We start from the raw sequence: 26,935 nt of genomic DNA, 5'->3' as shown, positions 1-26,935 counted from the left end.
TCTATAACATCCCAGAAACTCAGTATTAATCAACCTAAGTCAAACCCTAACCCTTGTGTGTATGTAAAAGTCATTTCTTTTTCTCTTAAACCACAGCTATTTATGTCTCCTCTCCTTATGCTTGTACACCTGACCATCCAAACAATAGTATATCTATTTGGCCATTTTGTAATTTCCCCCATCACGCTAGTCAAGATTGACACTTAGCCTTTTGTCATTTAAAAATTTGACTTTGTTTTTTGTGACTGTGGCACTATATTATGCCTGAGTTAATTTTTTTTTTTTTTTTTGGCCAGAGATAATTATCTTAAAACTAACTCAAAAGCTCTTCATTAGCTGCATACTTTATTGCTAATAGTTGATGTAGTAATGCAGTTGACTCCCAAAATGCAATTCTAGTAAAGTTTTTCACAAGTTTGGACAAGACTCATTTTGGGAAAATTCCCTAAAAATCCCTCAGTAATACTTTACCACAGAATAGTTGGAACCTCTCAACTTTATTTTACTTCTGTTTCCCATGTTTGTAACACATAATATAACAGTATCAGACATTGTAATGCCTTATGCTTTTGCTCCTTGTTTCCCATGAATTCCCCAGTGCCCCATCCTGATGTCCTTAGGTGTTTGGTGCTACTGTGTGCCATTACAGAGTAAAGACACATTGTGAACCTGAGTGCATCACCTGGAGACCAAATAGGCTGTTCTACTCTGCCTAGTGCAATTCTTTTTTGTCTTCCTTGAGGCAGTCATCTTCAACCATGCAGTATTGGTGTCTCTATTCACCGTGCCTTGAGTTAACTGGTACAGCCTGATCTTCTGGGGGGCGAAAAAAACACTGCAATATCTTTGTGGACTCAAGTATAAAATCAATACTAAATTTAGCTAGTGATTAGTTAGCTTTTGCTAACAAACTGGAAAATGTTTAAAAATCACTTGCTTTTGAGCTGTCATTGATGAATATTGGTTCCAGAGTCTTTGGAGTAAGTTTGAGAAAAGCTTTTTCTCAAACTTTTGAGCCGGTGAGGCTACAAAAACAAAACAGGTGCATCCAAGAACTGATTTCAAGGCAAGATTTACTGCTTTACAAACACAAACATGATACATGATACTTGGTCTTAACACAAAAATGACATCAGATACACCCAGAATATATTCAGCACTTGGATAGCTGCCAGTCAGCACAAATCATAAGTTATTAGGAGCAGGGAGGCATGAAGATAAACTATATCATACATTCTGGTACATCAAAAACCCTTTGCTAGAATTAAGCCCTTTAGTACTCTTTTTTTTTTGAGACAGAGTCTCACTCTGCCAACCGGGCTAGAGTGCCGTGGCATCAGCCTAGCTCACAGCAACCTCAAACTCCTAGGCTCAAGCAATCTTCCTGCTTCAGCCTCCCAAGTAGCTGGGACTACAGGTATGCACCACCATGCCCAGCTAATTTTTTCTATATATATTTTTAGTTGTCCAGCTAATTTCTTTCTATTTTTTTTAGTAGAGATGGGGTCTTGCTCTTGCTCAGGCTGGTCTGGAACTCCTGAGCTCAAACCATCTGCCCACCTTGGCTTCCCAGAGTGCTAGGATTACAAGTGTGAGCCACCAAGCCCAGCCTAAACGTAAAATTTTAATACTTGTCCTGGGCTCTGACCCTAGTGTTGGATCTAAACGACATTTCATATGTAAATGTCTTTTGACTAACATACTTATTGTTCTGTACAGAATTTAAAATGTGATGGTTTGAATATAAAATTTGCTTTGATAACATAAGGTATTCAAAGTTGTATATTTTAATTCAAAAAATGTTTTTTGTGAACTATTTCTACAGAATGTATTAAATTAAAATAATTTAAAAACAACATGAAGCAATAATCTGTTACTGGACAGGTCCATTGTCTGAGCTGTGTCAGTCACTGTCCGGCACTACAGTTGCATAACCTTGCCACTGAGCTCAGCATACCGTTAAGAAGCATTTTGTACATAAGAAAGTGACACCTCCAAGATTAGAGTTGGAACTATGCAAGGCAGTCATAAAGTAGCTATGGGCCATCTTGTAAAGGAAGACCCCATCACATGAAGATAGACCTTTCATGGCTCGTTGCTGAATTCCAAGTCTTCCTGCAATCCAGAAATGCCAGGTGGTATGTTTCAAGTGCACTGGGTGTGAATCACACCTTGAACTTGCCCTTCCCTTTTGCGGTTAAACCTTTTCACGTAGCTGCTGCTGCTCCTGAGCAGTCCATCCCCTGGACGGAGGCGCCCTCGCAGGACCTGGAGCAGGGCTGCAGGGAGCTGCCGTCTCTTATGGTAGATGTGGCCCATCACAATATACCTGCTGCCTGAACAAAATAACCAAAATAAAGTATTAATAGTAATAGTGTCTTTTATATGCCATGAAACAAGAAGGAAAGTTAAGGCCTTTAACAAGTACCTAAGTTCAAATCTATTATCTTGCTGCGCATGTTGAAACCCGAGACATTTAAACTACAGGCAACAGGTGGCAACAGTGCAGTGACCTTTACAAGATAACCACATAATCATCCTGCAGACGGCCAGCATTACAGAACAAAGCGCCTAATCACAAGGTGTCAGCAGGATTTTCCAGAGCAGTCTAGAAAGAAGTGACTCCCTGCCCCCTCCCCCCGAAAAGCAGCCTTTCTAAACTCGGTTCTAGGCGCGGACTCCCGTGTTCTTCCCTCTGGCTACGTAGTTCCGCCTTTCACTCCGCTTGTCAACACATATTTATTGGGAGTCTGCGCCAATCAGTGCTGTTCCCACCTATTGGGGGAGGTGGTCTGATGGGGCTTAAATCCAGGGTGACCGAAACCATACCTGTCGTCTAAATCCCATTCCCGTTTTCGTGCCGCCTCCCCCCACCCCCAGAAGAGGGAGGCCGGGGTGCCCCCGGGGCGGGCTGTGGCCTCCGCGTTACAAAATGGTGGTAGGGAGCACACGGAGGCGGCCGTTTGGGTCAGATTCAATACCAGGTTTAAGGTCTGGGCATGGCTTGTGGCAACTGGAGGAGTCCAGCGCTAACAAGTGGACTCGGAAGAAAAACCCGTCCGGAGTGATGTAGAGACGGCTCATCTTGTACAGCCCGTCGCGGTCCACCAGCAGCGTCACCAGCCGGATCCCCGCGCCCAGCACATCCACGTCGTGCACGATTCCGTTCACTGCTGCTTTCAAAAGACAGGGTTTGGAGACCAGCATTACACGCCCTCCTCCGTCACTCCCGGTGCGTTTGTGTTCAGCGAACCGCGCGAGGGCCGGGCGGCTCGGGGCGCGGGCGGGCGGGGCGGCGGGCGGGCTCACCGAACTCGCTGGCGCAGTACGCCTCGCGCTCGTCCACGTCGGCCCTGCAGGCGCGCGCGCAGGGCTCGGCGCCGGCCTCGGCGGCCCTCCGCGGCGAGCTGAGGCGCGGCGGCGGCGGCGGCGGCGCGGGCGCGGGCGCGGGGCCCGGGGGCGGCGCGGCGGCGCGCGGCCGGTTGGGGTGGGCGGGGCCCTCAGCGGCGCGCGCGGGCGGCCGGGCGGCGGGAAAGCGCAGGGCCCGGGCGCGCGCGCGCCGCGGGGCGTCCTCCTGCACGGGCAGGCGGCGCGGCGACGCGCGGTTCTCGGCCTGCGCGAGGCGCGGGCCTGGCGGCCCGGCGGGCGCGCGCGCGGCCTCCCGGAAGCCGGCGCGGTTCTCGGCGGGCGGCGCGGGCTTCCGGCGGCGCGGTTCGGGCCAGGCGCGGGCGGCTGGGGTGGCCTCGGGGACCGGCTGTGCCCGGGGGCCGGGCGTCTCCTCCGCGTTGGGGCGGCCGCTGGGGTCGGGCTTTCTGTGGTGCGGCGTCGAGGCTGCGGAGAGAAGGGGAGAGGCGGGGAGGCCGTCGGGGGAGGAGACGCCAGTGACAGGGAGGCTGGGGGAGGCCGGGAGGCAACGGCGGGTAAGGGAGGCCAGGAGGGGAGGAGGCTGGGGAGCCCGCGGAGGGGGAGGCGAGAGAGAAGAAAGGGCCTGGGAGGAGAGAGGGGCCAAGGGAGGCTTGACAAGCACCTGCAAGGGGCGCGATGGGGCGGCCAGGAGCCCGGGACGGGGAGGAAGCGGGGGGGGGGGGCAGCCTTCCTAAGCCTCGCGCCCGAGACCCCAAAGGAAGAATGGGGCAACCGAGAAAATGTTGCGCCCCTCATGTGGAATCAGAGGCCTGATAGCAACATTTTATTCAGGAATCTTTTCAAATTTGTAGCTTTTATAATGACAACCCCCAGTTTATGCTAAGACTAAACATTTCTGACATTGGTTGAATAACAAACTTTTTGTCCTTCCTTTAACATATATATGTATGTATGTATGTATGTATAAACATCCGCCTTTTAGCTATTTACAGTTTGTTGAGAAAGTACCAAGAGCAAACCCCAGGGGGAAAGGTCTCATATTACAGGTTCTCCTAATTGTTTAAGCGCCCCTGACAACAGAACTATTTGGTTTTCCCATCCGTGTTTACACTGTCATCTTGGTCTCTGCAGAACCTAGTATTTGTGAGTGGATTTTTTATCTGGCTTCTTGGACACCACTTACTGGTAAATCACAGCTAAGAAAGGTTTTTAAAGCTTGGCTGGGAGGCACAGCCCGCTGGTTAGCTATCAAAGCACACATCGCTTACATTTTTTCCCCCCATTAGATGGAGGAGAGAAAAAAACTCCTAAGTGGCATGGCATGAAAACAAATTTTGAAATTATTAATGATTTTCCCCAGCTCTGCAGACAGGTTGGTGAGCAAAACTTCAGCCAGCTTGAAAGCTGGGCAACTTTCCATGCCCAGTTACACAATATCACCTCCCCGCCTGCCTGGGTCCCAGTGCCCTCCAAACAGGCGCAAGAGCTCAAAAACTTGTCTCTATTTTTCCCTCCCCTTGCATTAAAGAGCTCGGTCTGCCCATTTGCAGCTCTGGCAACACTTCATTTAAAGTGACTTATCTTGCCAAATCGATAATCTCCTTTAAAATCAGCTTTCCCCCAGCAATAATAGCTGGTTAGGGTTCATGTTTTTGCAGAGAGGTTGATTCTGACTCATTATGCTAAGCGGTTGTGCCATACACAACTGAATAAAGTTCTGGTGGACATCCAATTCCTGGCTGTCAACTGTTGACCTCACAACTGCTTCCCCATTGATATCACCATCTGTTGTCATGGGAAAGATTGTCTGATATTTGGGTTAAATGCCACTGAAGTCATTCAATTTCCATGTGGAAAAATAACCCAAAGTAAATTGCCCTGTGAGGTGCGGAAGCTGTTTTTCCCAGAGATAGGGAAGGGAACGGAACAGCCACATAAAAGCAAAACAAAAACACCATCCCCCAGAGGACCCCTAATTTCTCCATCGCCTCCATAGCCTCATTTTATTCCATGCATGAAGCGTGTGTGTGTGTGAAAGACAGACCTGGCACAGGTGTCCCAGGCCGTTCGCTGGAGCCGTCCTCCCCCAGCCGTGCCCGGCGCCCCCGCGCAGCCCCCGAGCGGGGCGGACCGCGCAGCGCCCCGCGAACCCGGCCCGGCACGGCTCCCGAAAGGCGCGCCGCGACCCCTTTTGACACTTTCCCTCCTCTGTGATGGAGCAACTACTTAACATGCAAAGTTTTCTCCAGCCTGCCCGGCTCGCTCGGGATCATTTCAGTAGCTGAACTGGCGTCTTTCCGAAAAGGCTGCCAAGAGACGCAAAATCTTGGGGACACGATTTGCTCTTTCTAACACGAACACAGACCCGGAGTGTCCTCTCGTGCAAGCTGTGACCCCTTCCTCGTCCCGCCCTTCATCGCGCCCTCTCCCCCAGGTCTCCCCCCAGACCCCAGCTCCTCTTCCAGGGCTCTGCATTTCATCGATCTTACCTTTCCTCTCCGCCACTGGGGCTTCGGGGGACGAGCCCACGATCAAACAGAGAAGCCAGAAAGCTCTAGCTGTCATTTTTGTAGACAGGGTTCCCAGGCTCTAAAACTGAGCCTGGGCTTTTGCTCGCTTTCTCTCCCCCCACCCCTTCTCCACACCCCCACCCCCGTTCATGCTAATGAGGGGCAGCCTTTGGGGAAACGGGAATCACTCACTGAACAGACCATTGGGACAAAACCGAGCTGCAGGGATTTCTCCCTCTTCCTAAGGGGCACGAGCACATGGCCTCCCAAAGTTGTCCCCGGAATGTGTGTGCTGTGATCTGCGGGCAAGGGTAACATCACAGCCTAAACTTTAAACCTGGGGGGAGCAGAGGGTGGGGTGACAAGTGGAGGGAATAAGGGTGTTGAGGGGCTGAGGGACAGGGTGGGGTGAACGAGGGACGGGAACTTTTTTCGAGATTAAGTCAACAGCAAATAGGAGAATTAGTGCCTAAGACAGCTTGGGCTTGGGGAAGGGAGAAGATTCCAGATGACAGAAAATGTGTCCCAGAATGTGTCAGGCAATTCCTAAAGAGATCAAGTCACTACGTCCTAGGTTTGGTAAATATATACAACATTTATATTCTAGAACCGGAAGGGGGAAAAGCCTTCAACAAAATAGTTTATCTTTTCCCTTTCTTTCTCTCTCATTCTCTCTCTCTCTCTCTCCTCCTTCTCCTCCTCTCATTTTGTATGTCTCTTAATTGGAACTGGCATTCAGTGGACCAGATTCATGGAGTCCATACTGAGTACCTTTTACCTGTGGGGTGCTAGGGGACAGATGAGTAAAACACCGTCCCAACTCTCTAGTGATGGCTCATCTCTTTGAGAAAGGTAGAACTTTTCTCTTTTTCTTTCTAAGAAAAATAAACTCACTCACTACTTAGGTCTGAATCCTTGGGACAGCACTGCCTGCCGGTCTAAGCTGAGGATCCCTCCCCCTAGGACTGAACAGAAGCAGCACTCACCAAAGGGGAAAATAAATTTACCAGAGTAAACCCACAACCTTAATCAGGTATATCTCGTTTCAACAGCCTCAAACCCAAGAGGAAGGGGAAATGGATTGAAATGAAGGAGTTTTATCTGCAGCATTCCAGCCAACAGACTGATGCAGCTGCTAAAAGAAATAAACCTTTGCTGTACTAATAACTTATGTCTCAAAAATAATAGTGCTAGTGGAATGACCAGACTGGGGGTGGAGTGGGGCTCATGTTTTCTCAGAAGGCACGGGAGAGCTAGGAGGAGAACAGGAGGGTGGGAGGAAGGCTGGACTCCACCATGTTCAGGTTCTTCTGGGGGAAATGAGGACGGATAGCCTAACTACACAAAAACATTTCTTATATATATTGTGAAAGTACCTGTAGGGAGGAGCTGTGAAGTGAGCAGTTTAATTTCAACTTAAGAAAGAATATTCTTACAAACAAGAAAACAGCCGACTTTGAGGAATTATGGCGATGACACCCCCTGGGGACATCCAAAGAGGAGACCGTTAGTGACACTGGAGAACTGGTTCCTACATTGGGTGTGTTGCAGATTGAGGGATACAGTGACATAAATATGTTCATCTGACAGAGGCTGCTGGCTCTGGCAATGTGTTGGAGGGTGACACCTAGTTCTGTAGTCTGGTCCTCAACTTTCCATAGCCTAAAACTCAATTTTGTCAATGAATCAGATTCATGGGACCAAACGCATTAAACAAACAAGCAAACAGCTGCAGAAACCATTAAATCTTTTTTTAAAATTTGAAACAGAGTCTTACTCTGTTGCCCTGGGTAGAGTGCAGTGGTGTAATTATAGATCATAGCTCACAGCAACCTCAAACTCCTGGGCTTAAGCGATCCTCCTGCCTCAGCCTCCTGAGTGGTAGGGAATACAGGCAGGTGCCACCACGCCCAGCTAATTTTTCTATTTTTAGAAGAGATGGGGTCTCGCTCTTGCTCAAGTTAGTCTCGAACTCCTGAGCTCAGGCAATCTTCCCACCTTGGCCTCCCAGAGTGCTGGGATTACAGGTGTGAGCCACCATGCCCGGCCCAGAATATCATTTCTTAATTTGCAATAGAAGGATACAGTAAAAGTGATTCAGAAGACTAATTATTAATTAGGAGGTTGTCTGTACATCAAATTGCAGCTGAAAGAGTGGGCTAATCTCTCATTTGGATATTAGAGGAGCAAATTCTCTATTTCTTCCACAAGAGTAAACCTCTCTAGTCACTGCAGGGCTTTTGTGCACCAGACTGCAGACTCTGGACAGGACCGGATAGACACTGTTAAATCCATGTCCTTGTCTATATGACAGATGTCCTCAGATCCCCTTGTTTCACGTGCTTTCTTTAAGTCAAGTGGAATAAAATTAATTAGACTTAAGCTTTCTCAGTTACAACCACATCTCCAACATACCTTCTTAAGATTACATTCAGGTCACCCAGATCCAATTTGGGGTGTTCCCGAAACTCCTCTGTTGCAGGAATGTTGTGAATGTCCTGAAACCCACACCCTGAAATGTAGAGGCAAGGAGCAGGCTGGATGGCTCCCAGGGCCTCTTAGAGCTTCCAGGTGCCTGGGGTGGCACCATTTGGAAGAACTTGCCAGAGTACTGGGCTGGGTCTCTGGCTTGCAAGCTTAGAAACCACACTGCTGGTGGAAGGTACAAAGAGTTCAAGAAGATAGAGCTCTGTAGCCAGAATGCCAGTTTATTAATTTACAATGAGAAATTGACTCAGGCAGACGTGCATGCTCATGTCAGCCTGGCTAGCATTCTTTTTCTATAAACAAGCCACATGAGAAGCCAAATTATTAGCAGGGTACTTGGTAATATAAACCAGAGCTTGGAGAGTTTGTCATATGATTGGAATGTTTAACAGTATTGGTTTCTTATAGCCTAATGTGTCTGTGTCCACAATAGGTGTGTATACCTGTCAGGTGGAAGAATCCAACTGGCATTCTCTCCCCTGACAATTTCTGGTATTTTGAGTGTATCTTTCTGCTTAGCAAATATTTGTTGAGCATCAATATGTGTTGTATAATTAAGATTTTGTGCTGGGTTCCTGGCTCACAGCTTCTAAAACCCTTGGAATTTCCCAAGTGTTATAATTCTCTTTATTATTCATGAGCTTCATGGATCACATCTGAGTTTATGCTAATGAAGTGAATCTTGGAGGGTCCTTTGACAGCTTCAGGATGAGGACCGGTCGTCAGAAAGACCAACCATATCATCAGAGGGTTGGGACTTTGAGCCAGCCAGCAGCCTGGGAGTAGAGGGAACCTGGTGCCTGAGTTCAATCACATAGCCAATGATTTAATCAACCACCCCAATAAAACCTCTGGACACTGAAGCTCAGTGGAGCTTCCTGGTTGGTGAACAATTTATGTCCCAGGAGGGTGATATGGCCCAACCCATGGATAGAAGACACAGAAGCTCTGCATTAGGAACTCTGCCCAATCTCACCCTTTGTGTCTCTTCATTCAGCTGGTCCATTTTATTACCTTTATAATAAAACTGTAATTGTAAGTATAGTGCCATCTTGAGTTCTGTGAGTCATTCTAGAGAATTATCAAACCTGAGAGGGATTATAGGAACCCCCCCCAAATTTATAGCCAGTTGGTCTGAAATGAGGGCAGTCTTGCTGTGGAACATGTGCGTTAACTAGTGGGGTCTGTGCTAACTCCAGATGGTGGGCGCCATAATCGATTTGCAATATGCCAACTGGTCATGGAATAGTGTGTGCCAGGCACTGTTGTAGAAGCTAGAAATACCAGTCATAATTATTCTTCAAAAAGAGTACAATTGCTTTGCTTTCCATTGTGTGAGCTACAATCACATTCTGGTTCTTCCATTTCAGGACAATCTTAATGGGGGCAGGGGGCCCAGAGTGTCCCAAAATAAGCACTGGGCTAGGTCCTGTGATATTAGGACAAAAATCTTCCCCTCGAGAGGCTCACAGGTTACTATGGGACTTAATACTCAATACATTGTGTTAAGTGCAACATTGATAAGTTGTACCTGCTGCAGAGAAAGGAGTGGGTAACAGGACGTGGAGGCCAAGTAGTAGTTGCTGGGAGGTGTTGTTCATGCTCTAGTTTGAGGAATGACTGCGGTTGACCAGGTGGACCAAGGGCAGCACACGGCAGGCTGAGACAACAAAGGTGTGGAGATAGGAGAGGAGGTATAAGAGAGTGCGTGCGTCTGCCCAAGCCAGGGAAGCACGGGGCACACTAGGGAAGCACCCCCAGTGAGAGAAGGCACCAGAGAGTCTCAGTGCCCAGTAGACCTGGACTCTCCCACAGACAGTGGTGAGTCTAAACACCCCACCCCCAGCCCCCAGCAACCACATTCCAATGTATTTCCTTCAGGCTGTTTCTTGGATAGCATTTTTACACAGATGTGATCAGAGTGTCTACACTATTTTGGATCCTGTGTTCTACACAGAACAATATGACATAAAGACTTCCCCACCCTGTGTTTTGTGTATACAATTTTGTACCCAGCTTCTTTTCCATTACAATCATTAAAATATATCTAGCAGCTTCCGGAAAAAAAAATGAAAAAGAAAATTAATAAAAAAAAAATATGATTACAGGGCTGGGCATGGTAGCTCACGCCTGTAATCCTAGCACTCTGGGATGCTGAGGCGGGCGGATTGCTCGAGGTCAGGGGTTCGAAACCAGCCTGAGCAAGAGCAAGACCCCGTCTCTACTATAAATAGAAAGAAATTAATTGGTCAACTAATATATATAGAAAAAAAATTAGCCGGGCATGGTGGCGCATGCCTGTAGTCCCAGCTACTTGGGAAGCTGAGGCAGAAGGATTGCTTGAGCCCAGGAGATTGAGGTTGCTGTGAGCTAGGCTGACACCACCGCACTCACTCTAGCCTGGGCAACAAAGTGAGACTGTGTCTCAAAAAAAATATATATATATATGATCATAAACTCTTTACTCTTTGTAAACATGAAATCTTACAACTGCGTAATATGTTCTCATTTAGATCAGCCATAATTTGGTGAACATTTTAATCTATTTTCTTTTTTTTTTTTAGAGATGGAGTCTCACTATGTTGCCCAGGCTGGACTCAAACTCCTAGGCTCAAGGAATCCTCCTGCCTTGGCCTCAAGAGTAACTGGGACTACAAGTATGAACGCCTGGCTCTAGTCTATTATATTTTCAATTTTTGCTACCCTCAAATGTTCTGTATGCTCATCAACAGAAAGATGGATATATAATGTCATGAAATACTAGAATGCCATGGAACAGAGTTTCTTAACTGCGGCACTATTAACATTTGGGTGAGATAATTCTTTGTTGTGCATTGTAGGATGTTGAGCGGTATCTCTGGCCTCTATCCACCAGATACTAGTACCCACCCTCCAGCCCCATTTGGGACAAAGAAAACTGTCTCCAGACATCACGAAGCATATTCATTACTATACAGCAGTGAAATAAATAGGCTACAATTACAACAGCAAAATATAGATGAATCTCAGAAGCATGATATCAAGTAAAAAAAAAAAAAACCCTGACGCAAAAGACTATATACAATTTCATTTATATAAAGTTCACAAACAGGCAAAAGCAGTCTGTGGGTGATGGTTATCCTTTTTTTAATTTTAATTTTTATTTTTTTGAGACAGAGTTTCACTTTGTTGCCCAGACTAGAGTGAGTGCCGTGACGTCAGCCTAGCTCACAGCAACCTCAATCTCCTGGACTCAAGCGATCCTCCTGCCTCAGCCTCCCAAGTAGCTGGGACTACAGGCATGTGCCACCATGCCCGGCTGATTTTTTGTTTATATATATTAGTTGGCCAATTAATTTCTTTCTATTTATAGTAGAGATGAGGTCTTGCTCTTGCTCAGGCTGGTTTCAAACTGCTGACCTCAAGCAATCCACCCGCCTTGGCCTCCCAGAGTGCTAGGATTACAGGCGTGAGCCACTGCGCTCGGCTGTGATGGTTATCCTTGACAGAGAGTGGCTGGAAAGAGTACCAGGGCGTGGGGAGGTTTCTGTGGTACCGAACTGTTCTATTAACTTTTTTTAACTGATCTATTAACTTTCTGATCTTAAACTGATCTATTAATTTTTTTTTTTGAGACATAGTCTTGCTCTGTCACCCAAGCTAAAGTGCAGTGGCATCATCATAGCTCCCTGCAACCTCAAACTCCTGGGCTCAAGCAATCCTCCTGTCTCAGCCTCCTGAATAACTGGGATTACAGGCATGCGCCACCACACCTGGGTAAATTTTTCTATTTTTATTATAGTAGAGACAGGGTCTCACTCTTGCTCAGGCTGGTCTCCAACTGCTGTCTTCATGCAGTCCTCCCACCTCAGCCTCCCAGAGGGCTACTGAAGGGTCTATTTAAAAAAAAAAAAAGGTTTCTCTTTGTGTTAATTCATATTTGTTTAACTGCTGGTGAAATATTACATTTTTTCATAGATTCATTACCCATTTGTATTTCTTCTTTTGTTAATTGTTTATATGGTTTGTCTATATATGTTGCAAATATTTCCTCAGAATTTTGTTTAATTTTTAACCTTTTATTTTTTGAGACAAGAGTGTCAGTTTGTTGCCCAGGCTAGAGTGTTATAGTGTCAGCCTAGCTCACAGCAACCTCAAACTCCTGAGCTCAAGCAATCCTTCTGCCTCAGCCTCCCGAGTAGCTGGAACTACAGGCATGCGCCACCATGCCTGGCTAATTTTTTTCTATGTATATGTTTAGTTGGCCAATTAATTTCTTTCTATTTTTAGTAGAGACAGGGTCTCGCTCTTGTTCAGGCTGGTTTTGAATTCCTGACCTTGAGCAATCCTCCCACCTTGGCCTCCCAGAGTGCTAGAATTATAAGGCATGAGCCACAGGGCCCAGCCTAATTTTTAACCATTTAGGAATTTTCTGGCCGTAGAACTTTTAAGTTTTGTGTAGCAAAATGCATCAATCTTTTGTTTAACAATGTCTCTTGTGTCTTGTGTTATCCTTGAAAGACTTTCTTCAATCCAAACTTATACATACTTTCCCTATGTTTTTATAACACTTGTGGTTAAATCTTGATTCCATCTGGAATTTATTATTTTGGTATGTAGTACGAGGTAAGAATCTTATTTTTTTTCTCAAATAACTAGAAAGTTGTCTAATCCAATTGGTAAATAAATCCATTGTTTCCCAAATTTGAGATGTCACCTTTAACATAGCCAGTATTAACTTCTCATAAGTTTAAGTCTTTTTCTAGACTTTCTACTCTGCTCTGATATTCTGTTTATTCCCAGGCCTATGTCCCCACATCAGGGCACTATTATTATATAATTATTGTGGTGTTACAGCATTCTTTTCAAAAATTACTTTGGCTATTATAATGTTTATTTTACTAAGTGAACTTTAGAAACTGCCAAATTTTTTAAAATCCTGTTGGGAATTCTTTGAATTTGCATTAAATGTATTCATTAATTTGTAAAGGAATTGACAATTTTCCTCTATTTTTGTTTTATCCATGAAAATGGGATATCTCTATATTTCTTTGAGTCTTCTTTTCCTCCTTTCAGAGTATTATTTTCTTCATCTAAACTCTAAAGATTTCTTGGTAAATTTATTTCGAAGAGCATGGGCAACATAGAAAGACCCCATCTCAACATAAAAGTGTTTAAAAATTAGCTGGGCCTCGTGGCCTGCACCTGTAGTCTTAGCTACTTGGGAGGCTTGGTGGGAGGATTGCTTGTGTTCAGGAGTTCAAAGTTTCAGTGAGCTATGCTTGCACCACTGCACTCCAGCCTGAGTGACACAGTGACACCCTGTCTCTTAAAAAAATTTATTTCCAGTATATTTTATGTTTTTTATGTAATGTGTATAAAATCTTTTTTCCTTCATATTTTTTGGCTGGTTTTGGTAGGTGTCTAGAAAAGCTACTAATTTGTATTGCTTATATCTCAATTTGTGTATGTAATATCCAAAAATATCCCAAACTTTTTTGGATTGATTTTCTTGGGTTTTTCCAGTTGAAAATCATATAATTTTTAGATAGTGATAATTTGCCCTTTCCGCTCAAATATTTATGTAACTTTTTTATTGCATTAATGAGAGCAATCCAAATTTTGTTGAACAATACCATCCTTAGCCATCATTATTGTTGTATTAGTATTCCTCATTTATAGAGAATATTTGAAATGTTTTACTTTCATGTAACTAAAACCTTGATTTTACTTCAAGTATATTGAGCTATTTTAATCTGCATACCCACAGCATTTTCACCTTAGGAATCTGGCAGATATTCCTATTTTTTGTTACTTTCTTAATGTCGATCTTCTGTTTTTTATCTTCTATATTTTTTATCTTCTAGCTCATTATTTTTCTCTCTCTACCTAGGAGACATTCTTGAATTTTTATATCATGTCACTGATTTCATTTTCAGTAGCATCAGTTCTGCCCTTTGCTCCTTGCAATAAGGATTTTAATGCTCAGGAATTATTATTACTTAGTTTCCTTGTCGGTTCATCCTATTGTTCATTCATCTCAGCCTACTTCCTTCTTATAATTTTCTGATTCACAAGGACCTTTTTCCTTGTACTTCTGTGATAATGCCTGTTTCTTAAAATTATCTTTACATTCTTGATTGTCATAATTTGAGTATGCTCTTCTGCTGAGCATTTTTAAGGGGAAAATATTTTTATTATGAAATATTATAAACATTCAAAAAGTTATAGAGAATAGAATAGTGAATACTTGCATAAGCATGACCCAGTTTTATCAGATCTTAACATTTTCTCATATTTGCTTCTTTTTTTCCTCTGTGAGTCCAGCTTGTCACTGACTTTTTTTTTTTTAGTGTTAAAAAAATTACAAATATATTTTGTGGTAGCCAGCCTCCAAGATGGCCCCCAATGGCTCCTACTTCCTGGTATTCATACGCTGAGGAGTCCCCTCCCACAGTGCAGCTGAGTTGGTCTGAGTGACTGACAGCATATGGAAGAAGTGATAATATACACTTGCAAGATTAGGTTACAAAAAGACTGAACTCTCAACTGGGTGTATATTCTCTCTCTCTTTTAGATCACTCAGTCTGGGGAAAGCCAGTGGCCAGGTAGGGAGGACACTCAGACAGTCTGTAGAAAAGCCTAGGCATGGAAGTGTTCAGCCAATAAGCAGTAAGAAACTGCAGCCTGCCAACAACCAGTGAGTAAGTTTGAAAGCATATCCTCCCCCAGTTGAGCCTTCAGATAACACTGGGGCCCTGACCCACAGCTTGACTGAAATCTCCTGAGAGACCTGAGCAGAACCAACGAGCTAAACCACTCCCAGATTCCTGGCCCAGAGAAAGTATGATATTAAATATCTCTATTGTTTTAAGCTGCTAAATGTTGGGGTAATTTGTTATTCAGCAATAGATAGCTAATACACAGGGGTAGGCCTCTTCTGCCCTCCCTAATCCAATTTATTTCCTTTCCCTCCAAGAGATAATCATGTTAAAATTAGGGTTTCTACCACTCTCAGCCATGCTCTTCCTGTGAGGACTATGCAAACTACTTTTATAACAAACATCTTATAAATAAATGTTGAGGGTTTTTAAAAAAATTCTAATTTCAAAGTTTGGAACATTCAATACAAATATGTACTTATAGTTCAATAAATTCTTTTTTTTTTTTTAAGACAGTCTCTTTTTTTTTTTTTTTTGAGACAGAGTCTCACTTTGTTGCCCAGGCTAGAGTGAGTGCCGTGGCGTCAGCCTAGCTCACAGCAACCTCAATCTCCAGGGGTCAGCGATCCTACTGCCTCAGCCTCCCGAGTAGCTGGGACTACAGGCATGCGCCACCATGCCCGGCTAATTTTTTTTTGTATATATATTTTTAGTTGGTCAATTAATTTATTTCTATTTTTTTTGGTAGAGACGGGGTCTCGCTCAGGCTGGTTTCGAACTCCTGACCTTGAGCAATCCGCCCGCCTTAAGACAGTCTCATTTTGTTGCCCAGGCTAGAGTGAGTGCCATGGCGTCAGCCTAGCTCATAGCAACTTCAAACTCCTGGGCTCAAGCGATCTTCCTGCCTCAGCCTCCCCAGTAGCTGGGACTACAGGCATGTGCCACCATGCCCGGCTAATTTTTTCTATATATATATTAGTTGGCCAATTAATTTCTTTCTATTTATAGTAGAGATGGGGTCTTGCTCTTGCTCAGGCTGGTTTCAAACTCCTGACCTTGAGCAATCCACCCACCTTGGCCTCCAGAGAGCTAGGATTACAGGCGTGAGCCACCGCACCTGGCCTTCAATAAATTCTTTTTAAAAATTAATGTGTAGGCTGGGCGTGGAATGGCAGAGCTGGCAGAAGCCCTGAAGGCAAGGGAGGCACAGGGCCCAGGAATGGCAGAGCTGGCAGAAGCCCTGAAGGCAAGGGAGGCACATCCAGGCCCAGAACACAGGTCTGTCCCTGTGAGGATGAGACTCTGTCCACACAATTCAGTCTTGTAACTACAAAATAGAGATTGCTGGGTGGCCTCGCAGGGTGCAACCTTCACCTGGGAGACGCGCCCTCTGCTGGCCTTTCCTCAGACCTGCGGCCACGAGCATCCTCTTCTAGCCCTCCTCTACCTCTGTCGGTGGGTCACTGCTTTGGTAGCCCTTTTCCCCTTTTATTTGAAGAGTTTCTGATATCCGTCAGTTTCACTGAAGGTGATGTTTGTGGTTCTGATTCTCATACCCCTTGTTGGTTTTGGAGGATTTTCAAGAAGAGTGTGAAAAAGTGGCATCTTCCCAGTCATTTTAATGCTGGAACCTGGTAAATTTTAAAATATGACAGTTCAAAATATGATATTAATATTATGTATTTTACTGTGAATTCTCATCTATTCTGACATTCTGAAATGAACTTTGATTATTTAGACTAATACAATACTAATAAATATTTGTATTTATCCACACCTTCAAAAATTAAAATTCCAAAGTGATCAAGTACAAAAACAGTTGAAACTAATCCATGCAGTTAGAAGTCAGGCCACTGGTCACTTTCTGTATGTGTGCTACACATTGCCAACAATTATTTTTTAAACTCAAAAGTAGCAGAGTCAAGGCTAATTAAAAATAGCCAAGCTCAGTGGCTCATGCCTGTAATCCCAGTATTTTGGGAGGCTGAGGCAGGAGGGTCACTTGAGGTGAGGAGTTCTGGACCAGCTTAGGCAATATAGTGAGACTTCGACTCCACAAAAAATTAAAAAATTAGCCAGTGTGGTGGTGTGTGCCTCTAGTCCCAGGTACTTGGGAAGCAGAGGCAGGAGGATCCCTTGAGCCCAGGAATTCGAGGTTTCAATGAGTTATAAATGTGCCACTGCACTCCAGCCTCGGTGACAGAACAAGACCCTGTATCTAAAAAGTAAATTAAAAATTAAAAATATAGTCATGGGCTTTCTATAGTAATAAGAAAAATTAAAAAAACAGATCATGACCCTAGTAAACACCTGATACTATATTTATCTGGCTCAATTAAAGCAAAAATGAGAATTTTATTGAAAAACTTCAAATAACTGAATTTTGCCATATTATTCCATTTACTAAGGAATCTAGCTTTGATTCTAGGTAGAATGTATCTTCCCTGTGGGGGAAATGGATCTCTCCAAATAACCGGACCCATAATCACACAATGCTGGTGGGGACACCCACCCCAGCTTGGGTACTATTAAAATAAAATGAATCCCAACATATTTGGGCTCTGCCATTATTTGTCTCCTCACATGCCAGTCTGTGTCCCTTAGCGATGCTAGGGTTCCAGAAAGAGGTCCCAGACACAGCAAGGACCCGAATGAGGGCAGTATCACACCAAGTCACCCAAGTGTCCCCAGACATCTGTTTGGAAGCACTTTCACTTACTCCCTCTCTTTGCCCCTGAGACTGCATGGGGACAAAGAAGTCACAAAAACAGGGATAATTAATGTGGCCCTAAAATATTTTAATGTGGTCCATCAATAACACAGTCATACCAGCCCTGTTTGCTAAGCCTCTAAGGCAGTTTCTTCAGCTTGGCACTGCTGACATTATGGGCTGGACCGTTTTTTGCTGTGGGGGACTGTCCCTTGCGTTGTGAGGTGTTGAGTAGCATTCCTGACCTCTACCCACCAGATGTGCAATTCAGTTGAAGGCAGTTAAACATGTCTCCAGACATTGCCAAATGTTCTCCGGGGAGCGAAATCAGCCTGGTTGAGAACCACTGGTCTAGAGTAAGCAAAGCTATCAGGATAAAAGCAATAAGTCACCTCTATCATAGCAGAACATTTTTTAATTTTTCAGTTGATTGTAAACCAGATTTCAAAAATGTTGTGTAACATGTCTTAGTAATTTTCTCTTTCTTCTCAGCTTTGATAGGAAAAATCTGATACAGCTACCATAAGTTAAAAGCTGTTAACTTTATTCCAAAATCGGATGCTCTTATCTATTAATAATGTGGAATGACACACTTTATATTCCAAAATATAATGGGAAGTCTTATAATCATTAAAGATTCGCAGTCTGCATCACCTAAAATCAACAGCGGGGATAGAGCAATTCCATGGAATACTAAAAATAAAACGTACAAGCTTTGTGATGGGAAAGGTGCTAGTGTTTAGCCTGGCAAGCATCCATGCCTCTTCTTGAAAGGACTCACATTTCCTTTTAAGGAAATAGCTCTTCCCCCTTGTGGGGAGAATTGGTAGGAGGGTGATTCCTCTGGGATCCCATGAATCAACAGAGGAAAGGTCCAGCAGGGCGTGGTAGTATGCACTGTATGCTCCTATGGTCCCCGCTACTCGGGATGCTGAGGTAGGAGGATCACTTGAGCCCAGAAGTTCAAGACCAGCCTGGGCAACATAGTGAGACTCCATCTCTATGAATAAAAGAAAATAGACGAAAATGTTCACCAAAGTTTATTTCAGAGTATTACAGGGTACATTTTGGTTACATAAATTGCTTTTGTACGGTTTGAGTCAAAGTTGTAAGTGCCCATCACCCAGATAGTGTGCATTGTACCTGTTAGGTGTAAATTTACTCATCCCCTCCTCCCCCCAGCACCTGCTTGATTTCCAATGAGTTTTATTTCCATATGTGCACATAAGTGGTGTTTGATTAGTTCCAATTTAATGGTGAGTGTATGTAGCATTTGTTTTTCCATTCCTGATACTTCGCTTTGAAGAATGGTCTCTGGTTCCATCCAGGTTAATACAAGTGGTATTCACCATTTTTTATGGCTGAGTAGTATTCCATGGTATACATATACCATGTTTTATTAATCCACTCATGTACTGATAGGCATTTTGGTTGTTTCTACATCTTTGCAATTATGAATTGTGCTGGTTTCATATGAAGCATAGAATTATTTTTTCTAGATCTGTGAAAAATGATGTTGGTATTTTTTTTTTAATTTAACAAAGTTTAATTAAGCAGAGAATGATTCATGAATCAGGAAACACCCTGAACCGTGCAGGTTCAGTGAGCTCTGCCCAGCTGTGTCAACATTGGTATTTTAATGGGGACTGTACTGAATCTGTAGATCACTTTGGGTAGTATAGACATTTTGACAATGTTGATTCTGTTGATCCACGAGCATGATCTGTTTTCCTATCTGTTTACACCCTCTGTGATTTCCTTCCTCAGTGTTTCAAAGTTCTTCCTGTATTCTTTCACTTCCTTGGTTAAATATATTCCTAGGTATTTTATTTTCTTTGCTGCTATTGTCAAAGATATTGAGTCTTTGATTTGATTCTCAGCTTGACTATTGTTGGAGTATAAGAATGTTACTGATTTGTGTATATTGATTTTGTTACCTGAAACTTTGCTGAATTTATCAATTCCAGGACTCTCCTGGAGTTTTCTAGATTTAAGATCATATCATCAGCAAAGAGTGATGGTTTGACCTTTTCTTTTCCCATTTGGATACCTTGATTTCTTTATTGTGCCTGATTGCCCTGGCTAGGACTTCCATCAGCACTGTGTTGAATAGCAGTGGTGACAGTGGGCAACCTTGTCTGGCTCCAGTTCTATGTGGGAATGCTCTCAATTTTTCCCTATTCAGTATGCTGTTGGCTGTCTTTAGTGACATTTTCATTCATTTACTGTATTGTTTTTGTGGTTTCTTTGTGTTGGGTTCTATTTTCTCTTGTATTTCATTGAGCTTTCTTACAATACATATTCAAAGTTCTTTATCAGTCATTTCAATATTCTCATTTTGGTTGGTTTCCATCAGTATGGAGTTACTGTTTTCTTTTGGGGGTGTCCTTTCACTCTGATTTTTCATGTGTCCGGAGATCTTTAACCGATTCCTTCTCATCTGAAGCAGCTTTTGCTTCTTATTTTTGGAGTTTCTGTTGATTAGATAATGGTACATCCAGTTTAATCTCTGAGACAGTGGGTGGTGCTTGTGGGTGAGACTCAACTACACCCTGTACCGACTGAGTAAGAGACTCAGTAAATGCTGTAAAGGGCATGCAAATTGACCTCCCTGTGAGTAGGTGGCGCTTGGCTGAAGGAACAAGCTGCAGTGTTGTTTTTGGGTCCTGTGACCTAATCCCCTCCTCAGAAGCTCTTTTTATTTTATTTATTTATTTATTTATTTATTTATTGAGACAGAGTCTCGGTTTGTTGCCCAGGCTAGAGTGAGTGCTGTGGCATCAGCCCCCTAGAAGCTCTTGATTGCGCCAGCTGGTGGGTGGGGCCCTGTGACTTCAGGTGAGTCCTTATTCCCTACCAGGGCAGAGGCAGGTGAGGGAGTGCGGCTGGGCAGGACTGGGTCTGGTGAGCTTGCTCTCAGGCTCCACAAAAGCTGGCAAGGTATTTGTTTCAGCAGGTGTCCAAGGCTTGCTCCCAGTTTCTAGGCAAAGCCACCAGGGAGGGGCTGTAGTGGACTCACCCAATCACAGATCTCCCCTCCTTGCCCCAGAGCAATGCAGTTGAGCCGGGGAATGGGATCTGGCCTGTGGGCTTGTCCCTGGGTCTCCGAAGATCAATCCCTGATCATGCCAGGGAGAAGCGTGCTGGTCTCGAGTTGCCCACAGGGTGCCCAAGCAGGTTCAATATCCCTCCATTTTCGGGCGTGCCCCAGACACCAGGGAGGGCCAGCAGGCAGGGACCTCACAGACCAAGCACTTCTCAGTCCACTGCAGGACCCCTAGAGGCATGGTCTCAGCCCCGTTCTCTGTGGAAGCCTTGGTGTGGTGGCTCTATTATCTCCCTCTGCAGCTGCAAGTGGGGTAGGGGAAGGGGAGAAAAAGAATCAGGGAAGGTTTGAGCCCCATTTTTTGTGGAAGGCCAGGTGTGGTGGATGCACCAACCAAGAGGAGAAGCAGCTCCTGCGAGCCCTGGCTCTGTCATCTCTCAGCAGCCACAGGCGGGGAAGGGCAGGAAAAGAGTCTGAATGGACTCAGCACTCTGGTCATCCTGCTCCTCTCCAGAAGGCAGCTCACCCAGGATGTCTAGACTGGGGGGGGGGGGCGTCACGCAGATGCCCCGCAACCTGCAGGCCCTCTGTGGCTCCCGCAGTCTGGGCCAGAGTTGGGAAATATTTGTGCAAGCATGAGCAAGATGAAAACTGAGGGGCTGAGGCCCCCGGGGAGGACAAGGGTGCACAGTGGGTAGAGAAGCAATATGGCTCCTGCCGTCCTGGCTCGGGTTTTGGTGACCGGAAGTGACCCCAAGGGCACCAGCTGCCTAGTGCTTTGTCCTCACCAAGCTCCCAGTCCACTGGTGGCAGCAGCTTTTGGGCTTGTGAGGGTAGAAGAGCTCTCCAGCAGCTGGAAGCCCACTGCCTGCCAGAGATGGAGGAAGGGAGAACTCAGCCGCTCCACTTACCCTTCTTGCTGGACTGCAAGCTCTCAGGGGTTGATCTCTGCCAACGTCCTGCTCCTTCGTGCTCTGCTCCTGATTCTCGGGGCTTTCTTCCAGCACTTGAGGACTCAGGACCCCACTTGAATCTTCGTGGCTGCTATACTGGCTGCTCTGTTGGAGTTTTTCCACCTGGGCAATATATTGAGATCCTCTGAAAAAAATTTTTTTTTTCTGAAAAACAAAAGAAAGTCCATGGTCCAAACTGGACCAATTATAGGTTTTCCCTGGAACGCTGATTCTGGAGCAGGTGGGCCTAAAAAGAAGAAAACCATCAGAGGTGCTTACTACGGTGGTGACCATCTGGCTCTGAGAGTCGCAGTGCTTCCACCCTCTTGCTTTTTCAGGGCCTCTGATATGTCTTTGATTCTTGCTGGTTCCCAAACCTGGTCCTCCAGCTCCTCCTCCTACATATCTTTCCAGTGAATTATGACTTGCTTTGCTTAGGTTGGGCTGCTTTGTTGCCATTGTTGGCAACAAGAGGGAACCAGGCAAGGAGTCTGAGTTGTTTGGAGAACCAAGAAAAGGATTTCCTGGAAGCCTGGGCAAAGAATGTTTCAAGAAGGAAGGACTAGTCAAGAATTTCAGATGTTAGGGCCAAGTCAAGCAAGACAAGAACTGAAAGGTGTGTCTTAAATTTGCCAATTAAGAGGCCACTGTTGGGGAGGAATGTGCCAGGTGGCAGGGGAGAGGCCGGGGCAGGTGGAGAACAGACACTGGACCCAGGGACACTGCCTGTGCAGCAGCCTGGCTGCTTGGAGAGAGGGCAGCCAGGATTCATGAGAGGTGCCCTACGAGCAGGGCTGAACTTGGGAGGAATAGAGAACCCATAGGATGTCTTTGGACTCAGAGGAAAGAACTAGCAGGGAGGCAAGCTAAAGACCCAGGCAAAAAGGGAAACTAACGGGCTCACGCCTTTGAGTGTTTACTAAGTGCCAGGCAGTTTTCCTGAGGAGAGAGAGGATGGGTTCAGAACAAAGGCAGACAGAGGGGCTGGCCTGGGACTGGGGAAGGGACACTTCTTCCTCTAAGACAGGAGAGGGAAGGAATGGGGTATGTAGTAGATGCCAGAGTTGGAAGGAAGAGGAAAATGTGGAATTTGCATTGAGTGATTGGAATCTACCATATTCAGTAGGCATTTAATCAATGTGTGCTGACTTCAGCTGAATGAACTAGGGTGCGTGAGCCAAGAAGCATCTGCCAGGAAGAAGGAGCAGGGCTAAAAAAGAAGCTGAAGGAGAGGAATGAAGTGGGAGAGTCAGATAGCGCGTGGAGGACTAAGCAGCCTCATCAGAAGCCCAGAGGATGAGTTTGTTGTACCCAGTCCTTGAGGCTGTGTATTCCAATATCTGAGAGCAGTCTTGCACTTGGGGGACCAGGGATACATTGTCACTGTCTGTTTTCCCCAGACACTGCCTATAGGTGGGAGAAAGGAGACAACACAGATTTTTTTGAGTGCCTACTGCATGCAAGGACCTAATGTGGACACCACCTCCCAACTCTGAGATACCAGGAATAGAGCTGGAAATTATCCCCTGGTCTTCTTTGTGAATGCTTTCCGGTTTAAAAAGTCAGCACTAATTCCTAAGCTTAAAAAGAGGGATAAGGGTGTCAGTTAAAATTCTCCACCGGTTGTTTAGTAGTTGGGATTCTTTTAAATACACTTTTTATTTTGGAATAATTTCAGATTTACAGAAAAGATGCAAAGATAGTGCAGAGAGTTCCGGTATACCCTTTACCTGGTTTACCCTAATGGTAACATCTTATGTTACTGCACACATTTGTCAAAACTGAGAAGTCAAAATTGGTACATTACAAGTAACTAAACTCCATGCTGTATTTTGATTCCACTAGTTTTTCCACTGCCGTCCTTTTTCTGTTTCGTTCAGTGTCTTTAGTGTTTAGTTGTTTTTAAAGAATAGGAATTAACTCAGTGATGTTCCTCTTATACAAGAGGAAGAGTTAAAAAGAAGAGTTGAAAGGGTTCTGGTTGGTCACAGTGACTCACACCTGTAACCCTAGCACTGTGGAAGGCCACGGTGGGAGGATAGCTGGAGGCCAGGAGTTCAAGAGCAGCCTGAGCAAGAGTGAGGACCCCCCCCCTACAAAAATAGAAAACTTATCCAGGTGTGTGTGCCTGTTTTTCCACCTTCTAGGGAGGCTGAGACCCTAAGACAGGAGGATCACTCGACCCCAGGAGTTTGAGGTTGCAGTGAGCTGCGATGATGCCACTGCACTCTAGACAGGGCGACAGAGCAAGACTCTGTCTCAGAAAACAACAACAACAACAAAAACTTTTCATGTTAGTCAACTGAACCCATCTGAAAATTTTGATTGTATTTCTTTTATTTCACTAATTTGCGGATCAAACACACACCCCACACACAAACACACATCAACACACAACCATATGTTGTAGCTAGAATTTCTTTCTTTTCTTTCTTTTCTTTCCTTTCTTTCCTTTCTTTCCTTCTTTCCTTCTTTCCTTCTTTCCTTCTTTCCTTCTTTCCTTCTTTCCTTTCTTTCTTTCTTTCTTTCTTTCTTTCTTTCTTTCTTTCTTTCTTCTTTCTTTCTTTCTTTCTTTCTTTCTTTCTTTCTTTTCTTTCTTTTCTTTCTTTTCTTTCTTTCTTTCTTTCTTTTTTTTTCTTTCTTCTCACCCTGTTGCCTGGGCTAGAGTGCTGTGGCATCAGCCAAACTCCTGGGCTCCAGCAATCCTCCTGCCTCAGCCTCTCGAGTAGCTGGGACTACAGGCATGTGCCACCATGCCCGGCTAATTTTTTCTCTATATACATTGGTTGGCCAATTAATTTCTTTCTATTTATAGTAGAGCCGGGATCTCACTCTTGCTCAGGCTGGTTTTGAACTCCTCACCTTGAGCGATCTGCCTACCTGGCCTCCACCTCGCCCCTCTGGCCCTAGAATTTCTTAATCATAATAGTTTGAAGACAGAAACTATAAATTATGTTTATTATATTTGTATGTTGTAACAGCACAGTTACTTTTATAAACTCTTCTTAGTACTGTCCTAGAAATCTGGAGCCAGCAGAGTTGGATCTGCTCACACATCCCTTGGGATAAGGATGGGGAGAAACTTTTGCAAGTGTGGCTGCCCATTGGGAAGCTGGCTTGAAATGGTAGACGGAAAAAGAGGTGATGCCATCTGTCTAGTCTCCAGTTTGTGATTCCCAAGGCTTTTTTCTTTTAAAAAATCAATATAAGTAAAGCAAGAGTAAATGATCCTTCCTTAATATATACGATTTTTATTTGTCAATTACACCTCAATAAAGATAGGAAAAAATGTTTTGTTTTGTTTTTGAGACAGCGTCTCACTTTGTTTCCCAGGCTAGAGTGAGTGCCATGGAGTCAGCCTAGCTCACAGCAACCTCAAACTCCTGGGCTCAAGCAATCCTCCTGCCTCAGCCTCCCAAGTGGCTGGTACTACAGGCATGCGCCACCATGCCCGGCTAATTTTTTCTATATATATTAGTTGGCCAATTAATTTCTTTCTATTTATAGTAGAGACAGGGTCTCACTCTTGCTCAGGCTGGCCTCAAACTCCTGACCTGGAGCAATCCGCCCGCCTCGGCCTCCCAGAGAGCTAGGATTACAGGCGTGAGAAGATAGGAAAAAATGTTTTTTAAATTTTTTTTAAGTAAATGTTCTTTGGGGGGCAGATTTAGCATTCACTTGCAAGCTCACAGTTACAGTGTTTCGTTGTTACATTTTAAAAATTGATACATAATTGTACATATTTATGGGGCATATGTGTTATTTTCACACATGCATACAATGTGTAATGATAAAATCATGGTAATTGGGATATCCATCACCTCAAACATCTACCATTTCTTTTTGTTCTAAATGTCTTCTAGCTATTTTGAGATATACAATAAATCACTGTTAACTATAGTAACCCTGCTGTGCTAGCGAACACTAAACTCTACTCCTAAGTATATTTTTGTATCTATTGAGTTATATACAGCGTTTTCAAAACGCGCACATACACCTCTTAATGTGTAATACAGTTGACCTCGACCGCTGCAGGGAAGCGAAATAACCACCTCACAATCTGCTTTACTCTCCATCATCGCCTTTGTCTCCGCCAAAACTAATCTCCGTGCGACCCAGATGGGACTCGAACCCACAATCCCCAGCTCCGGAGGCTGATGCCTTATCCATTAGGCCACTGGGTCACCACAGAATCCGGGTTCTCACGCCGTCTCCTTACGGGATGCCATCATCGCGTCCCCGCCCCCGCGCACTGCGATCTCGCGCTGGGTGGTGTGTGATTTGGGAGACGCCCCCAGCGCCTGCAGCGCGCGCCTGCGCCCTTCTGCGTGGTCTTTCCGGCCTGCCGCCTGAGCCTCCAGTGCGCCTGCGCTGTCGGCAGGTACCGGCCGCGCCTCTCCGTGCGCGCCTGCGCGAGACCCTTCGTTCCCCCCCGCCCCCCATGGCCCAGGGGTCAGCGTGGAAGTATGCTCGGCTGCGTGTTTGTGTTCTGCTTCTCTATGGGTTCATCTCGGAAGTTCTCAGCCCTGCGTGCACGTTAGGCTCACCTGGGGAACTTTAAACTAAACTCCAAGGCCTGCTCCCCCCCTTGTAATTCAGTTGACCTGGGCGTACCCGGGCGTCCGTATTTTACAAATTTCCCGGGGGCCTTCCACCGCGGGAGCGTCCTCAGAGCAGCCAGCGGCAGGAGCCACTCGCGGACGGCGAGATCCTCACGCACCCACCCCGACCCTCCTTAGGTGTCTTCCCTCACAGCCGTCTTTCCTTTGTTTCTCGCTTTTATGCCACAGACATTAATTTGATAACCTATTATGTGCCGGGGACTGTTGGCGGATCCCTGGGTGAACAGGCTTTTCCACTCCAAGAAAACTTGAAAGCCGGCCCTCTCTCCCGGCCACTCTCCTACATCCGCTTTCCTCCCCTCACTCCTCTTTCCCTCCAGATTAAAGGGAAAGTGGACAAAACAAGGTCCCTAAATACAAAATAATACAATTTTTTTTTCATGGTAAAGTTAGGTGTTAGATAAAGATTTGGAGACTTTCTGGTTCTATGCACAATATCTCTTTGCTTGTTGTTTGTGAAGACGCTGGATTTGTGGTTTTTAAATATATGCGATTTCGTTTTTGTTAGACACATAACAAGCCAAACAAAAAAAAAATTGAAATTGACCAAAATTTTACCATTCGGAGTTAACTGTTACAAAATGTATTAACGTTTTGGTG

At 45.0% G+C, this 26,935-nt stretch overlaps 1 protein-coding gene, 1 long non-coding RNA gene and 1 other non-coding gene across 3 annotated transcripts; 1 reads left to right on the top strand and 2 right to left on the bottom strand.

The window, feature by feature from the left end:
- Positions 1-1,055: 1,055 nt before the first annotated feature.
- On the bottom strand, positions 1,056-5,946 carry C18H17orf58 (chromosome 18 C17orf58 homolog). The gene is made up of 4 exons (XM_012747372.3): positions 5,856-5,946; positions 3,310-3,831; positions 2,982-3,173; positions 1,056-2,336 (listed from the first exon to the last, which is right to left on the bottom strand). Exons 1-4 carry the CDS (start codon positions 5,929-5,931, stop codon positions 2,146-2,148), a joined length of 981 nt encoding a protein of 326 aa, XP_012602826.2. The 5' UTR covers positions 5,932-5,946; the 3' UTR covers positions 1,056-2,145.
- On the top strand, positions 3,144-11,356 carry LOC142861967 (uncharacterized). The gene is made up of 2 exons (XR_012913100.1): positions 3,144-3,232; positions 10,928-11,356. It is a non-coding gene; the product is annotated as an uncharacterized LOC142861967 (long non-coding RNA).
- A 14,468-nt stretch (positions 11,357-25,824) lies between these two features.
- Positions 25,825-25,897, bottom strand: TRNAR-CCG (transfer RNA arginine (anticodon CCG)). Its single transcript has one exon. It is a non-coding gene; the product is annotated as a tRNA-Arg (tRNA).
- Positions 25,898-26,935: the final 1,038 nt, after the last annotated feature.

Source organism: Microcebus murinus, chromosome 18 (assembly GCF_040939455.1).
Source record: "Microcebus murinus isolate Inina chromosome 18, M.murinus_Inina_mat1.0, whole genome shotgun sequence".
NCBI classification, from domain to species: domain Eukaryota; kingdom Metazoa; phylum Chordata; class Mammalia; order Primates; family Cheirogaleidae; genus Microcebus; species Microcebus murinus.
Note: the sequence above shows the minus strand (reverse complement) of the source record. Positions and strands in the feature narration are given on the sequence as shown.

Coding starts and splice junctions, on each gene's coding strand:
- C18H17orf58 (XM_012747372.3), bottom strand. CDS start 5,931: ATGACAGCTAGAGCTTTCTGGCTTCTCTGTTTGATCGTGGGCTCGTCC. Junction 3,832..5,855: donor CCCAGTGGCGGAGAGGAAAG/GTAAGATCGATG, acceptor TTCTCTCCGCAG/CCTCGACGCCGCACCACAGA. Junction 2,337..2,981: donor ATGCCCAGACCTTAAACCTG/GTATTGAATCTG, acceptor TATTTTGTTCAG/GCAGCAGGTATATTGTGATG.